The 17193-nt window shown below is 36.5% G+C and overlaps 1 protein-coding gene across 9 annotated transcripts in view; it reads right to left on the bottom strand.

The window, feature by feature from the left end:
* CPLANE1 (ciliogenesis and planar polarity effector complex subunit 1) overlaps window positions 1–17193 on the bottom strand; it is a 60906-nt gene that overhangs the window by 40141 nt on the left and 3572 nt on the right. For 8 of the 9 annotated variants that reach the window (XM_063181317.1, XM_063181325.1, XM_063181320.1 and 5 more), the window contains exons 7-18: window positions 15703–15859; window positions 14844–14947; window positions 14505–14687; window positions 12891–13140; window positions 11627–11779; window positions 9607–10364; window positions 7095–7279; window positions 6138–6218; window positions 5114–5278; window positions 4069–4242; window positions 945–1173; window positions 572–705 (exon numbers count right to left, since the gene is read on the bottom strand). In XM_063181317.1, the coding sequence (XP_063037387.1) occupies window positions 572–705; window positions 945–1173; window positions 4069–4242; window positions 5114–5278; window positions 6138–6218; window positions 7095–7279; window positions 9607–10364; window positions 11627–11779; window positions 12891–13140; window positions 14505–14687; window positions 14844–14947; window positions 15703–15859 (2573 nt within the window). The remainder of the gene's footprint in view (window positions 1–571; window positions 706–944; window positions 1174–4068; window positions 4243–5113; window positions 5279–6137; window positions 6219–7094; window positions 7280–9606; window positions 10365–11626; window positions 11780–12890; window positions 13141–14504; window positions 14688–14843; window positions 14948–15702; window positions 15860–17193) is intronic. The other variant, XM_063181323.1, reaches the window with a different exon arrangement.

Raw genomic sequence — 17193 nt, forward strand, 5'->3', positions numbered from 1 at the left:
CTGTACTATGTGCCAATCTTAACCCTGACCAACAGGAGAGGGAAGGATGGTAGGACTGTTGGTGCTGCCTCTGTGAGTGGTGAGCAGCTCTGTAGGTGACCAGTCCTACATGGATGCTGTATATGTGCCTACTGGGAATACATTCTTAGCCCTGCTAGCTGCTGGACCTGGGGATTCACTTTATCAGAAAGGAAAAGGCAAAATGAAACCTCTTATTATAGCTAATTTCAAGTGTGATGATACTTCCCATACATATTAACACATAAATTCTTTTGTTTATTTATTGGAATGAAGATTCCGTTTTCTTCCAAATAAGTTAATATCAAATATGGTCAAATAAAGGTTTGGACAATAGAAATGAGAAGACAAGAGTGATAATTCATTTCATTTCTGGAATGATCAAAGCCAAAACACACACCCTCACGAAATTAAAGGGCTTGAGTATATTATAACAGTAATACACACACTGGAGAAGACAAAGCAATTGTTTCTTTCTCAGACAGTGTATAACACTGTATACGTAGTCAAATACCATGGAAAAATAACCACAATTATTTTTCATTTGAAGTACCTGTGAACTTCTTGTATTTAATATGTCCTGATGTTTCAGAAGTTACTGGCTGTCCTAACAAAGACTGTAACTTTTCCTGAAAAGTCTGCATTGGTAATAAGCTCAATGGCAGGTGACATTCTGGTTTTCTCATTCTGAAAGTATAACAAGAAACTGCTCATCAATAACAAAGTCATATTCATACATAATCCAATGAAGGTCTGTTAAACTAGTATCTATGCCAAAATAACTAACCATAACATCTTAAGTTCTACACCTAGTAGGAATCTCGGAATATGAACTTCTGAGGCTATATATACAGCTGGTCACAATAAACTTCACAGAAATAACTATGTAACAAAAAATAGTATACTAATTTCAACTGCAGGTTTACCTTGAGAGCTCCTCGGAGTTCTCACAATACAGCTGGTAGGCCAAACCAACTGACACAGACAGCTTCCAGTCCCCAAGTGTCTGTGCTAGCCACACAGCCTCTGGAATAAGTCCACCAATAAGGAACAAATCAAGAGCATATTCAGCTGTCCACACAGATGAAAGCTTCTGGTCCCTGACAGCTCTGGTAACCAAACAGTGTTGCAGTGGAATGACTCGAGGAGGTAAGTCTGTGACATGAAAGGCACATATTAAAGTCTACATAAATCCTCATGCTATCAGATGAATAATCTAGGATTCATTTGCTCACATTGCTTGTGGATTAGTTACAGTGTACAACTTCTTTTATTATTAATTTACTTTTATTAGAGGTATACTATGGAAGTGCATCTGCAGCAGCAGATGCAGCTCATGCCATGGTATAAGAGTGTGTTCAGAATAGGCTATTTTCCTGCTTCATAATGTTGGATATAAAAGCAAGTGCAAAACTCGTGGGATTGGGTTTTTTCACCTTAAAGACTTTATCACACTTACGGATCATTTGCAAATATTCTTTATACCCGTAGGTTATACCAGAGGGAACATAATGGATATGAGATAAATGGAAATTCCTAGAGTTTTACTAGTGTACCCATATTGTTTGCACACACTGTGCTTATTGCAGAAGATTGAAAGTTAAAATGCATTGTTGAGAAAGAACAGTACATAATATTCAGTGATTCTTTGATTTTAAGATAGTATATAGATACAAACTTCAGACAAATTTACTATCTCCTTTTTTGTTCAGATTTAGATTTGTTTTTCAAGGTTTTGCTTCCTGGTTCTCCTGGAGAGATGCTGATCAACATGAACTCTAAGAAGTCATTTGCTTCTCTCACAGCTTCTGTTTTGCTCGGACCATGGCAATACTTAGAGGAGATTAAGTAATTATTCACACTAATCCAACTTGCACAATGTAATTTTACACTAATTGTCTCACCATGTACATTGATCTTTGCCTAATCAAGTATTAAAATCAAGGTTTTATTTTGTAGGTTTTATCTTGAAAGCTGTCCAAATAAAGCATTCAAGAGACCATGAAGAATGAAGTAGGTACCAGGGCATGCTGTAGTACAGAAACATTAAAAAGACTCAATGTATTCAAATACACTACAGAAAACCTAATCAATAAAAGTAAGTTACTCTTGTAAAAAAATATGTGGCATTATAATATCAACTTACTGGTAGGGTACTTAAAATGCTTCCAAACAATTCTTTGTTCTCACAAACGTTTGAAAAAGTAGCTCTGAAAATAAAAATTTCCTAACAAAGGAAATCTTTAAAAGCAATCTCTTTGAAACCACTCACTGTGATAAATAGTAATTCTCACAAATAAGCTGAGAAGCAGTACTTAAACTAACAAGTACTACTGGATTCAATGCCAAGCAACTTGGCATTCCCTTTTGCTTTGACAATATGGTGTCTGAAGCATTTGGATTTGGATTCCAAGACTTTGACTGTCAGATAAGCAAAAAATGTTTTCCTCTGGCTCTTCAGCTGTTGTCACACTAGATCACAGGTTCAAGTACTTCTTCAGGACTGCTGTTATCCCACTTTTGGGGGATAACAGCCAGTCAGAGCCAGATCTTTAGGCAAAATTGTGACAAAGGATGATAAAAAGACTGAGGGACTTAATGCCTTCCCTTCCTCATTCTTTAACAGTAAAACCAGTTTTCTGAGTAACAAGCCCTCTGAGCTGGAAGACAGAAATGGGGAACAGAATTAAGACCCCAGTCCAAGGGAAAATGGTCAACAACCTGATACACCACTTAGACATGCACACTCCTTTTGGGCTGGATGGGATCCACTGAGGGAGCTGGAGGAAATACCCACTGGGCCAGCTTCCATCATTGCCCACAGCCCTGACTCACCGGGGAGGTAGAGCTGACCAGAGGTTGGCACAAGGGACACCCATCGACAGGAAGAGCTGGAAGAAGGGTCTGGAGAGCTACAGACCTGTCAGCCTAACTGTGAGGCAGAGGAAAGTCATGGATCATCTTGAGAGCCATCATGAGACACAGACAGGACAACCATGACCAGGCCCAGCCAGCAGGGATTTGAAAAAGGCAGGTCCTGCTTGACCAGCCTGATCTCCTTCTACGACAGGGTGCAGGAAGGCTCTGCAGAGGGTTCTGGATTGACAACTGTATAATATTTAACAAGACCACGTGTCAGGTCCTGCACTTGGATCACAACCACCCCTGCCCACACTACATGCTGGGGGAAGAGTGCCTGGAAAGCTGTCCAGTGGAAAAGGACCAGGGCATGTTGCTTGACAGAAGTGAACATGAGCCACTGTGTGTCCAGATGGCCAAGGAGGCCAAGGTCATCCTGGCATGTATCAGGAATAGTGTGACCAGTAGGGCTTGGGTAGTGATTGTCCCTCTGCAGTCAGCACTGGTGAGGTCAGCTTGGATGCTGGGGTCAGTTTTGGGCTCCTCAGTACAAGAAAGACACTGAGGCGCTGGAGCAAGTCCAGAGTAGGGCAACAAGGCCGGGGAAGGGTCTGGAGCACAAGTCTTATGAGAAGCAACTGAGGGAGCTGGGGATGTTTAGCCTGGAGAAGAGGAGGCTCAGAGGAGACTTTATCACTCTACAACTCCTTGAAGGCAGGCAAGCTGTAGTCAGGTTGGGATCCATCTTTTCTCCCAAGTGTCAAGTGACAGAAGAGGAAATGGCTTAAAGTTATGCCAGGGGAGGTTTAGACTGGATATCAGGTAAAACAGCTTCTCTACAAGGTTTGTCAAGCACTGGACCTGGCTGCCCAGGAAAGTGGGTTGAGTCTCCATTCCTGTAGGTATTTTAAAGATGTGAAGCTGTGGTATTTAGGGTCATGGTTTAGTGGTGGGATGGCAATGTTAATGGCTGGACACAATGATCTTACAGGTATCTTCCAACCTAAATGATCCTATTTGTTGGAACAAAAATTATATCGGCTACATTTTTTTTGAGACATCCTTAGATTTTTCTGTCTCCTACCCCACTGAAAAGCTAACTTGATCAAGTTAAAGCATAACAGACATCATTGATACATATGAAAAAAAATTTAAGATTTAAGCAACTAGAACAGCTTGTATAGGAAATACCTTGTTTGATGTGAAGTGGATGAAGGATGTCAACATTGTGGGGAGGAAAGATATAGAGCAGCTGCTTTGTGAAATAAGCAGCCATGAATCGTGCCATGGACCGAATCACAGCCATGGCAGTGTCAGTATGAATGCTGGTTACCATCCATAGTTCATGCTGAAAATACTTGATATCTAAAAGAAAGAAAAATCAAATTAAAACATTACGATAAGAATTATTTAAATATGAATGCTAAAATTATTTAATCACAGGTTATAAAATATTTTTTTAAAACAAGCAAACTTACATAATTCTTTGACAAGCTTTCAGAACTTACAGAGCTTAATCTTTTACACTAATTACGCATTATACTAATATTACAAGACTTTTCAACTAAGTTTTTAATGATCGGAGATGAACCTTTAGCATCTAAATTTAGACCTGCACTGAGTAAAAAAAAAAAATGTTTCTTCAAACTTGGAAATTCAGATTTCACTTAGATTCAGACTTTGTAAAAAAAAAAATTTACAAGCATCTGCAAAAACATCCCACTGTGAAATTAGGACTGGTGACCAAACTAGAATCTGCTGTTTCTTCACGTTGTGTAATACTAATAGTAATACTAATACTAATACTAATACTAATACTAATACTAATACTAATAATAATAATAATAAATTATATTATTGTATTATATATTATTAATATAACAACATGTTATAATATATTATTATAATAAATAGTATTATATTATTTATTATTATTTTAAAAAATCAAACCACAGAATTTCCCCCTTATTTTTCTTATTCAAATGCCTTCTTTGAGATTATTTGAGTCTAAAAATATTTAGCAGGTGACTAGTAGACAATGAGAGTTGTCTAAACACATATTCCAACAAGTGCAGCTGAAATATCATTTGAGGATCAGAAAAAGTCACTGAAAACTGTGTACAGTGAAAAGTGTCAAAATCTATCAGGTATGCATGTGAGGGCACAGAAATCAGACACTAGTTTCTTCAAACAGTGTCAACATACCTTATCACACTTTTAGGCAATGTAAACATACCAGAAAATTCTTCCATCTGACTTGTGGAGAGCTGTGATCGCCTTAGAATCTCTCTTACCAGATGATCACAGAGTCCCTGAGCTTCACACAGGTTATATTGATACAGGTGACAAAACAATATTGCAAGATAGTATCTACGCTGAAGAAAACATGCTCTTTTTCCTCCTGCATTAAAAGATTTAAAAAAGGTACAAGTCCAAGTGGAAGAGAAAAAATAAACACAAAAAGAGATGCAGCACATGAAAGTACTGTTTCTTTTCTCTCCAGAAACACATCAACATAAACTATACACTTTGACCAGTAGAAATAAGGAGCAGCTACTTCAGGATATGATCGTTCTATACAGCCTCTATGTCCCTAGTAAGATAATGCTCATCCACAACATTTGTATTTCTAGAGATAATGGCAGTTTTGAAAGCAATACTATGCATAACTGTTAAGACACAGAAAAAGACAGGAGAGCTTAAGGAAGTCTTGCCTTCAAAGAAAGAGTGCCTGAACCACAGTGGAGTTGCTTAGACACCCACCAAGCCTCCAATATTCTGAATTTTTTCCTCAATTAAGTATTCTTTATTCTAACAACCAGGAGAAAATTTTCTCATGATGCCTGGAAAAGAAACTCTGGTACATCTGTTTCAAATCAACTCTTACAAAAACTCCTGATTTAAATTTTATTTTTTACTCTCTAAACACTAATTCTTTTAATTTTACAGCTACTGAAGGAATTGATTTTTCTTCATCTGTTTTTCTTTGTCTCTTTCTTGCTCACAAATTTATCTAGAGCTTTCCTATACCAAGTACTTAATAATTGCAAAAAAAGTTCTGGTATTAAAATGAAAATGCATAGAATTTTCTCAGAGAGCAACCAGACTTAAGTTTTGACTGGTTTCTATTCATCCCATCTTAATTTCAAATATGCACCCTTTATGCATCTCACCCCCTCTTTCTGAAGAGCAAACAGAGTCACAAATGTAAAATGATTATACAGCTTACCCCCTCCACCCTCAAAGATTTTATCCCTTACCATTTGTCTTGAGTTCACAAAGAGATCTTTTCCAAATGTCCAGAGATTCTCTGTATGAGCCTAAAAGGAACTGCTCCTCACCTATAAAAGTCACATATTAACAAATTAAAAGCTTTACTTTTATATTTAAAAATACACTCTTCTTTCAGCATCAGACATTTACTGAAAGCAGAACAAAATATGTTAGCCCCCAGAAAACTTCTATTCTCACAGTTAAGTCTAAGTTTTGAGCATCTGAGAGAAGATGACCTTGAACACTCCTTGCCAGGACAAGTAAAGTATGAGCTCTCCTCCAGGAGGAGCTAATTTATTGTATGGAGCACTGTAGGAATTGGAGTTAGAATTGTCATTTAAGGGAGAGAGATCAAGAACATGGCAAGGGAACAGAATTGTAAAGGGAGACATAAATGGGAAGTTGGGCTTAGTAATGTAGAAGTCAAAAGGAAGGTAGAACATAGGACAGTAAAGTGTAAGAAATGAGGCTACAACTGTATACTGTTTGGAAAATAAATATGCTTAGATTACCAAGCACCTTAGGTTACACTAAGATGTTTAGTTGAAGCTGACTACATTTAAGAATACAACATGATCATGTCCACAATGATCACATGGAGTGAACAATCTTTCAACACAGAAATCCAGTAAGGGACACATTGTGATGCCCATTTACTTCAGAAGAAACAACACAGGAGATGAAAATTAAAATCTTCCATTCAGGTTCTTTAGGACATGGCTAAAAGCAAGCCAGAGTAAATTCAGTCTTTTTATTTAGCTTAACAAACTCTAAAAATTATAATGCAATCTACAGACATACCAGGACATTAAGTATTTAAGACAGAATTAATGATAAGAATTTAAGAGAAGTCCAAATGATCACTTTTTAAAAATCTGGTAGTCAGTTACCGATTGTTGAGTTGGACCTAATTTTCCTAATTTTCAATTAACATTTTTACTAACCAGATACAGAATTAATCCTCAGATGTTGTTCTAATTTCACTCCTGAAGACTGGATGGTTGCTTGTATATGACTTAAAAGCAATGAGACAACGGAAACCTCTTCTGCATTCTTGCTCACTTTTCTTTTTAGCTGCACCTGATACCAAACCACTTTCTTATACAATAATCGCCATAGTACAGTCAACCTGTAATTCAAGAAGTACAATATTATGAGATTAGGCAAGAGTTAACAAAGTTGCCTACATCAATTTCTTATGTTCTTTTATTTTGCATTATGCACCCAAAAATAAATTATATCAACCACTTTCTTGATTTGGATGAGGCAAAAAAATGAAGCTCTTTTTGCCTCATTTTTGACTAAAAAACCATTATTTCTTCTGAATTTTCTTAAGCACAGCAATCTACCTTAAGAACTAAACACCGCCCAAATAAATCCCTTTGCTAGCTAAACAATGGGGAAATGAAATAATCTCAGACAAAGAAACCTCAGAACAGGTATGAGTATCTTTTTAAACAAGACTGATTAAAAAACAATTAAAGCATAACACAGAAAAGCAAAAAAAAACCAAGATTGCAGAATATGGTTTATATGCAGAATATATATTAGTCCCTGTTGCCTAGCACAGTCCTATTAGATGTACCAGCTCAGATATGTAGTAAGTTTAACAATACGAGCAAATACACATTGCTAGAGACTTGAAAAAGCTTGCATAAAACTGCAACACATCTGTATCTTGAACTGGGTTCATAATTAACACAGTCAAATGCACAGTGCTCAGCACATGGAGCACAATTAATCCAAAATATGGATTATCTTCTCTGAGACAACTGAAACTTACATAAGAGATTTGCAGTGAACATAGTACTATATTTAAGGATTATTGAAGAAATACCTTTTACTGTAGTAGGAAATAATTTGTGAGTTACAATGCTACTTCAGTTCTAAATCTCTGGAAAGCAGAAGCCTGCTCATGTGAACAGCACTCTTTGATTCACTGGAGTTTTGCGGAATAGAAATACTCCAGGGACAACAGTATACTTTCCCTAAAGTTGGACAGCACACTTCAGTCAAGTTTATGTGGGGGAAGAAATAGCTCTGACAGTTTAAGTAAATTAGTTTCTACAAATGGGTTTTTCTTATTGCTCTGAGACACCACATCCATAACGAATATAAACTTTGCTGACTAAATTGACATCACTGACATACTGCATATGAGCAGACTCTTACCCCAGATAGTTTGCAACTAGGAAAGAGTGAAACACACAAGAGACAGTTAAAGCATCTAAAGTTTAATATCTGGATTGATGCTGCACTGCCAAGGCCTGGTGTCAGCTGTCAACTCATCAGTTATCTCCAAACTGGTTTGCAGTTATAGTTTAGTCACCATAACCAAACTATATTCAAATATAGGTCTGAGCCTTAATCTGCATGCTTTGTTTATCATGCCCTTCCATGGAGTAAAAGGCAGCAAAAAAATCAAATGGATATTTCATTATAATTTAACTCATACAATTTTTGTTCCATCATACAGAACCACTTAGGCTCAAAAATACCCTTAGGATCATTGTCTCCAACCATTAACACTGCCTATCCCGCTTTTAAACCATGTCCCTAAACTCCACAGCTACACGTCTTTTAAATACCTACAGGAATGGAGACTCAGCCCACTTCCCCAGGCAGCCTGGTCCAATGCTTGACAACCCTTTCAGATACTGCAGGGCCTGGGGCTGGACTTGGTGCGCTGCCTCACCAGCGCCAGGTACAGAACAACTGTTACTTCTCTGGTCCTGCTGCCAGGATTCCACTGGCCTTTTTGGCCATCTGGGCGTACACTGGCTCACGTGCAGCTGCTGTCAACATACATCCCCAGGTCCTTTTCTGCTGGGCAGCTTTCCAGCTACTCTACCCCAGCCTGTGGTGCTGCACAAGGCTGTTGTGACCCAAGGGCAGGACCTGGTACTTGAACCTCACACCACTGGCTTCAGACTGTTAATGCAGCCAGTCCAGATCCTCCTGCAGAGCCCTTCTGCCCTCCAGCAGATCAACACTCCCACCATCTGAGTGTTATTTGTGAACTGACTGAAGGTGCTCTTGATCCCCTCACTCTGATTATTGATAAAGATATTAATCAGGGATGGCCCCAATACTGAGCCTTTGGGAACACCACAGCAACTGGCTGCAGCTGGATGTAACTCCATTCATCACCACTTCCTAGGCCCAGCCATCAGCCATTAATTCATTTCAACACAGCAAAGAGTGCTTTTATCCAAGCCACGAGCAGTCAATTTCTCCAGGAGAAAATTGTGGGAGCCTATGTCAAAGGTTTTACTAAAGTCCAGGTAGACAATATCCACAACACCCACAGCCCCCTCCCCATCCATCAAGTAGGTCACCTGTCACAGAAGACCAGGCTGGTCACACAGGACCTGCCTTTCATAAACCTGTGGTGGCTGGGCCTGATCACCTGGTTTTAATTTACATTTTTTTTCCCCATGCAAAGCTTATTCATACCTTTTTTCTGTTTTTGCATCATGGTTTACTTGAGGACATTCTCTAAGTAGAGATTTCAGTGAGCTAAACTGCTGAGAAGTATTGTCATCGAGAACTAAGAAAACAGGCACTGTGAGAGAGTCAAGTTCCACAAGAGTATTACCGTCAGGAGAGGCAAAAAAATTCTCATACTGTAGTACACATACTCTGCTTAGGATGTGAGAAACCATTTTCAAAAGACAGAAGCATGCCAGAAGGTTTTTTGAGAACAATTGATCTTGTTGCTGTATAAACATCAGTTTTAAAGTTTCTAATGTCAGCTTTGCCACATGCCCAGTCACACTGGCTCTTGAATGCCAGTACAAGACAGTCAAACACTGCTGAAAATATTTCAGGACAAAATGCATCCATTGAGTACTCTTCACAGACTTGTTTAAAGATGTATCCTGGTTTAGCAAAGTACATTTCACAAACTGAACAATGCTGAAAAAATGGATCATGCAGTTCACTGTATCATTCAGCAATGCATCCTTCTCTTCCATATTTTTTGAAATCCCTATCTGCCATGCACCAAGGAGGTTTTTCTGAATGGAATATAGTTCCAATGATGATTTATCTTTCTCTTCAATATCATCTTCTGCATGGATGGTATCAAACATCGATGCAAATTCTAAGCAGCCTTCATCAGCTTTACCAACAGATGAATAGATTCTTTGGTTATAGAAGCTGGAAGTGGTACTGTAAAACTGCTTTTCATTGTCTGATTCTTCTTCAAGGTCCTAAATTAGACAAGCAAATTATCAACAGCTTAATTCAAGTTTACTGAGAGAGAGACAGAGAGAGAGAGAGAGCACATATAGATTGCAAAGAATCAGCATTTAGTCAGTCTCTTAAATGAAGTTTTTATGCTTAATTACCTTGCTTAAATGCTAGTACACCTAATAAACTGCAGTTTCATCTCAATCTCAAATTAAGTATTATTTGCAAAACAGCCGGGCAGACAAATTAAATTACCTAACAACAAAATTATAATGCCAGTCCAGCAGCATATTTTATACCAGAAAGTGAAACTCCATGCTTCATTAAACCTAAAGTACAAGACAGAGATTTTGCCAGATTCCTGTAAGATACAAAAGTCATTCAAGAAAAGCTCAAAAGCTTCAAAGAACAAACCAAAACTCAAAAGCACGAAATGAAGTTGGGAAAGACTGTTCAGTAACTATGATCACAGGGCAACTCTTGCAAAAGACAAAATGGTTTTGGAACTGATTAAAGAATCCTCTAAAATGCAGGATAAAGATAAGTATCGTATTTATTAAGAATAAGACTGTTATTAAAATAGCCTACAGCCGCAGTACATCTAACAGCTAATGTTACATTTTATTATAAAGTGAAGCTAAAGTGTTTTGTTTCCAGGGAGACCTTATAGCACCTTTCACTACATAAAGGAGGCAACAAGAGACAAGGAGATTTTTGACATGGACACATAGTGATAGGATAAGGGACACTGGTTTTAAACTGAGAGAGGGCAGGCTTAGATATTAGGCAGAAATTCTTTACTGTGAAAGTGCTGAGACTCTGGAATGGGTTGCCCAGAGAAACAGTGGCTGCCTTATGCATGATATGTCCAAGACAAGGTTGAAAGGGGCTTTGAGCAGCCTGCTCTAATGAAAGGTGCTCCTGACTCAGTCAGGGGGCTGGAACTGGATAATTCTTAAGGTGTCCTCCAACACAAACCATACTATGTATTGAAACACCACAAACTGATATATATGTATATTGTCAGATATTCTTCAAAAAGTGAACACATGCTGAAAGGAATGACTTGTTTAAAAATAAAAATAAAAATCAAGTACCAGTTTGAGAAAATAAGCATATTCCTCATGTCTACAAAGAAAATGAGAATACTGAATGATTTTAAAACACTAGTTAAGATAAATAAACCTGTTATTATTTTTTTTTAAATCCCCACAGTTATTACCATTTAGAATACCTTAAACGTACATAATTTCACAGTAAGTGGAAAAATGCTATTAAGTACCAGTAAATCCATGGTTTTCTCGTTCATTTCTGTTGTGTCCTCCTCCAAGAATCTCGGAATGGTGGAAAAGATAGAACTCTGACTTTGAACTTGTTTTAAAAGTATGGCCTTTAAAGACAACAGTGATCGTAAGTACCGAGATCTCCTTTTACACTAAAAGAAATAACAATAACAGAAAATATATTATCAATTTCTTGCAAGACAGACAGTTTCTAAATAAGTCAAGGAAATTGGTTACTGTTGTAGAAAGCTTCAGTTCAAAAGTCCCAGATGGACAGGGAGAACAGGTCAGCAAGCATCTGCTACACAGAAACAAACTACCATTTGATCATGCTTTAGGAAAGCAGAATTCTCTCACACAGAGAGCTTTAGTACTGTGAGAATCTGCTTTCTTGATGCCTAAGAAAGCCATAGAAATTTACCTGTATGTAGGGTTTTTATGCATTTTTACTAGTAAGATATCTCTTTAAGTCCTCAAATCCTTGCCCACTATTCTAGCTTATGCAGGAACACCATGATAGTTCACTCCTCCAAAAATCAGAATAGAAACTGAATTAGAAGACAAGCTGCATTTTATCAGCAAAACCAGAAATTCTTAACTAAATATCTGTTATATCTTCTATGGTCAGCAACAGTTGCAGGACCTCTTCCCTCAAGGGAAGGAAGGGACCTGGCTTTCCTTCTCCCAGACTTAGCTCAATTCAGAAGTGACAGAAAATGAAACAGAAATGCTTTAACTAAGCTTTAATTGCCACCCTTGACTGAAGACCCAGTGGACAAATGTATGCACTACCATAGAGACTAAGTTATAGAGGATTTCCAAACTCTTTCTGCATCACTCTGAAAGTTGACGAGAACAGCATAACACCTGTCAACATCCCAAATCAACTCACAGATATAGAAATCCATGTTTCTTTTACAGTCCCAGAAAAATAATATAGTGACAGCCCAAACTGTCCCTCTCTACATTTTCCTGAAATATCACCCAGACATCGAAGGAATAAAATTTCAAGAAATCTGTATTCATTGCTTTGCAGATCAATGCGGTTATAAACAAAAGACCAAGTACCTTTGAATGATAAAATTATAAATACATTAATTATATATAATTAATGATATATAATTATATATATATATAATTATATATATTATATATAATTATAAACAACTTTATAATTCAAAGGTACTTAAGTCTTCAATTTACACTTTTTCATGTACCTGAAATTTTTCACTTAAAAACCTACAAAATAGTTCAAAACCCTACCTTGAAGTTCAGCAAATTCTGACGGACGTTTTCAAGCTGTTGGGCTGAATCAAGCAAAAGGGATCTCATAAATCCTGATGGTGAAAAGTTGTTAGGAAATCTTAGCAGTGTTATCATGTATCCATCAGAGACAATGAGGTAGGGTAGTCTTGGGTGTGAAGCAACAGAGAATCTCTGTTTCAGGAGGTCACGTTCAGAATTTGAAGAACCAAGAGACTGGCTAGAATCTCGAGAACAAGAGTGGTGCTGTCTAAAACAGAAATACATCAAAAATTAAGAAGCAACTATCATATGTAATAATCATGAACAGAATAATTTCAGAACATGTAATACCACGCAATCTACTACCCAAATAAATTCCTTCAGAATCCTAGGGAAGTGTCTACCCTTTTGCAGGATGAGCACTCTGAATAAAACTATTTATGCTTGCAAGATGCTAGTATTTTACTACAACCACAATTTTTTTCAATTTAAATAAATTAAAATCAGCTTTTAGTATCCATGTATTATTTCATTAGTAGTAACTGTACTTTTTCATAATTAGAGTCTAAATTTCTGTATCACACTTTTTTATCTAGCATGTACTTTGTATGACAAATGCTTGAAGATGAAATTTGAAGGGATAGACTAAGTAAGTAATATATGAAAGAAAAGAACCCCTTGAAAATCTGAATCTTATAATTTCAGCATCCGTTCAGATATTCAATAGAAAAATTTTATAAACACAGATGTCTTCTCTTTCATAATGGTTGTTATTATACAGAAATCCCTCCTTACTGAGTTCCAGAAAACTGTATAATACAGGTATTCCAATATTAGCTACATAACACACTGTTTTATTTAAAAAAAAAGAAAAAGTGGCTGCATATATTCAATATATCATCATAATTCATGTATTTAATATATTTTAGTATCTGATTTTTCAATCAGATAGGGTAAGAAGGTAATATACTGCTTTGAATGTCTTCACAAGCTTTTATATTCAAACACTATTTGGTTTAAGGCATGCAAAGTTAATAAGATTAAAAAAAATAAAGTTTAGACTCTATTTTGTTTTCTCTATTTAGACTGTGTTACTTTCATTTTATGCTAAAGTGTCTTCAAAGATCCTTCTACTCTCTCATGCACCCAGCAGCATAATCCCAGAACTTAGATCCAGAGAATCCCAAAACAACATTTTAAAAACCAATTACTTTCTGTCTATGCAAATATGTTATTTACAATATCTCACATAGATTCTATATGTAAAATTAAGGAATGAGCAGAGAAATAACACAGGATTAAAATAAACTTGCACTTTAAGTACTTTGGCAAGTTTAATTTCCTCTTTTATCATAAAAAGAGTGCTAATTTAGTTACTAATAAATTCAAACATTTTAGGAAAACAAATCACTTTATGTGTACTTACATTGTCACAATGTCAATTTTCATCACGACAAATGCATTATAAGGAATAGAAGAGAACTATGAATGAGAAACAGATATTGGAAGGACACATGAAAAGCAAAAGAGTGAATTTGAAAGATAACATTTATGCAAAATTATAATAAATATGATAGAAAGTAAGGTAAGACCAGAATACAGAAACATATAAACCTTTTCAAACCCTTTTACCTGTATGTTATTAGAGGATGAAACGGAATAAACTGTCCTGGTCCAAATTCTACAGAGCATCCAGAAGCAATTAAGGTCAGCAATTCCCCCATACATGTCAATAAAACCAAGCATCCACGTTTTAACATGCAAGCCAAGAAAAGGCTATCAGGAGTCCAACTCATGTCGCCAACCCAGTAAGATCTAAATTGGGCAGGTAAAAAATATTTTTTCTCTGTCAAACTTCAGCATCAGAGGGTTAGGATATAAAATAAACAAACAGACTATAAAATAACCAACCAACCATAACACAAAACTGAAAGACCCACAACAGCAGCAGAAACAGTGTCATTTTCTGACCTGATGAACCTGGACGAGGTCACGCTACTCTTGCTACTACAACCTTTCAGGCTACCCGAAACAGTTACAAAATTCAAAGTGTTCAGAAACAAAACCTGAGTTGCCTAGAAAGAAAAAATAAAGACATCATAAATGTTTGTATCACAATGCCATTATTGCAAAAAAAAAGTCTACTACTAAATTATGCATTATATTTGGTGGACTGGTAACACCATTATACATGGAAATGACATTGTGTTTCACTATTTATTACTATTTGAACATTTATTGAATTTTACACATTATTCTACACTTGAAATATAAGTAAGGACTATTATATACTTAATATGTAATTCCACATTCTTTTTAAAATGTAACTTTTTTCTAAAACACTCAATATAAGACCACTCTTCTTTAGTCTTTCTGATAATTAACAACTGGAGCTTTGAAGGATTGCATCATCCCAACTGGGTACAACAAAAAAATGGGTTTATTTTCTCTGTCATTGTTAGCATTAAAAAGTACACTAGAATTTGACCTCTGAGTTATTAATAGGAATAACATCATGAAGTCCAAAACATGTCAGGCTGAGGCTTGACTGAGAATCACCAAGAATCTTTGCAGATATGATGCAGCAATTGAAATTAATTTCTTTTGTATTAGAGCTTAGAAATGACAGGATCTCATACCAACTTCTAACTGAACACCACACATAAACAACTGAGTTGTAGTAAAAGTTTTTAGCTAGGGATATCAATATAAATATAATTTCAGGTCCCCTTGTAAGTGCTAAAATCATCCCAAAACTGTGTTTTTAAATCCTTGTTACCACTTCATTCAAATGGAACTCTTAGCTAAAATGATGCACTGTCATACATACCGTTGGATCAGTTTGATTTACAGCTACTGCAAGCAGAAGCCCATCTCTTGCAAATGCACATAGCAGAGCTCCTCTTGACTTTACAGACACACACTGAGGAACCAAATTAACAAGAGAACAAGTCTGCTGTACCCACTGGATCTGGTATGGCAAAGAACTGAATACCAACGAAAAGATAACAAAACCAAGTGGTTACTTCATTTTGCAGAATGGGATTGTTCCTATACAGTAAAAAACCATGCAAGACAAAACCATATAAAGCATGAGCTAGTAAAAAAAAACCCACCTGTTTTTCATCAAATGCCTTACAAATGAAAAAATATTTTGTACTTACACAGGTTCAAAAATTATGTCTGAGCACTAGGAGCACTTATTTTTATGGAATGGGATTTTTATGGGATTTATAAGTCTAGAGCATGCAAATACATGCAGATCAATGACATATAATAGAGGCACTTGAATTCTAGCCAGAAACAGCTTTCCCAGACCCTGTAACACCATTCACCACAGGAATACTCAGAACTTGAAAATCAACAGTATGTGGCTCTGAGCAAAAAATCTGTGGATGACCTATCACTGGAAGTGTTCAATGATATGTTGGATTATGCTTCCAGCAACCTGATCTAGTGGAAGGGGTTCCTACCCATGGCAGGGAGGTTGGACTCTGGGACCTTTACAGGTCCCCTTCAATCCAAACCATTCTGTGATCCTATAAAGATTCAAAACATGACAGAAAACACAAGACAAAATCTGCCTTGAAGTATGTCATCTAACTGACAAAAAAAAGGATTAATATGCAAAAATGAATTAAATATAATAGCAAGCAATGAAACTAAGCACGAGTTGACATAAGAAAATATGAGTAAGATGTCTGAGAAATATAGCTACAATTTCAGGCTGCAATTACTATGGTGTGTATAGCCAGCTACATACATGCATACATATGCATTTCTGCACTGGGTATATTATGCTCTGTTTCATTTTTTATATAGCATCAGAAAGGAGTTATCATGCCACTGATAAACTGAAGATTCAGTCAAGTAGGACATCATTACTAAGTATCAAAAGGACTTCATATAACAAAAGCAATTGTACTATATCATGTGCAGGGCAAAATTCTGGCAAGTAATTTCAATAACACCTGCATATCCATTTAAACATATACCAGAGGGCATATCCATTTAAACTCATGGGCACATGTGCACCCAGGAAAAGGAATGGACTATACATGTGCTCCAGATTATTACTCATCAGCATTTTTAAGTGGTTGCATCAGTACAACTATTTCAATACTTGGCCCCAAAAATCCAGATAAAGAAATGCACACACACACTTTCACATCAAGCAAAAGAAATGAAAAGGTCAACAGAAAACCAATAAATCCACATAATGAAGAGGAAGAGGTAGTCAAGGCATTCATGGCTGTACAGTACAAGAAATGAAGGAAAATAAAAATACATATAAGCAATATAAGAAGAAACAAGAAAAATA

The sequence above is a fragment of the Melospiza melodia genome, chromosome Z, assembly GCF_035770615.1.
Source record: "Melospiza melodia melodia isolate bMelMel2 chromosome Z, bMelMel2.pri, whole genome shotgun sequence".
In the NCBI taxonomy this organism is placed as follows: Eukaryota; Metazoa; Chordata; class Aves; order Passeriformes; family Passerellidae; genus Melospiza; species Melospiza melodia.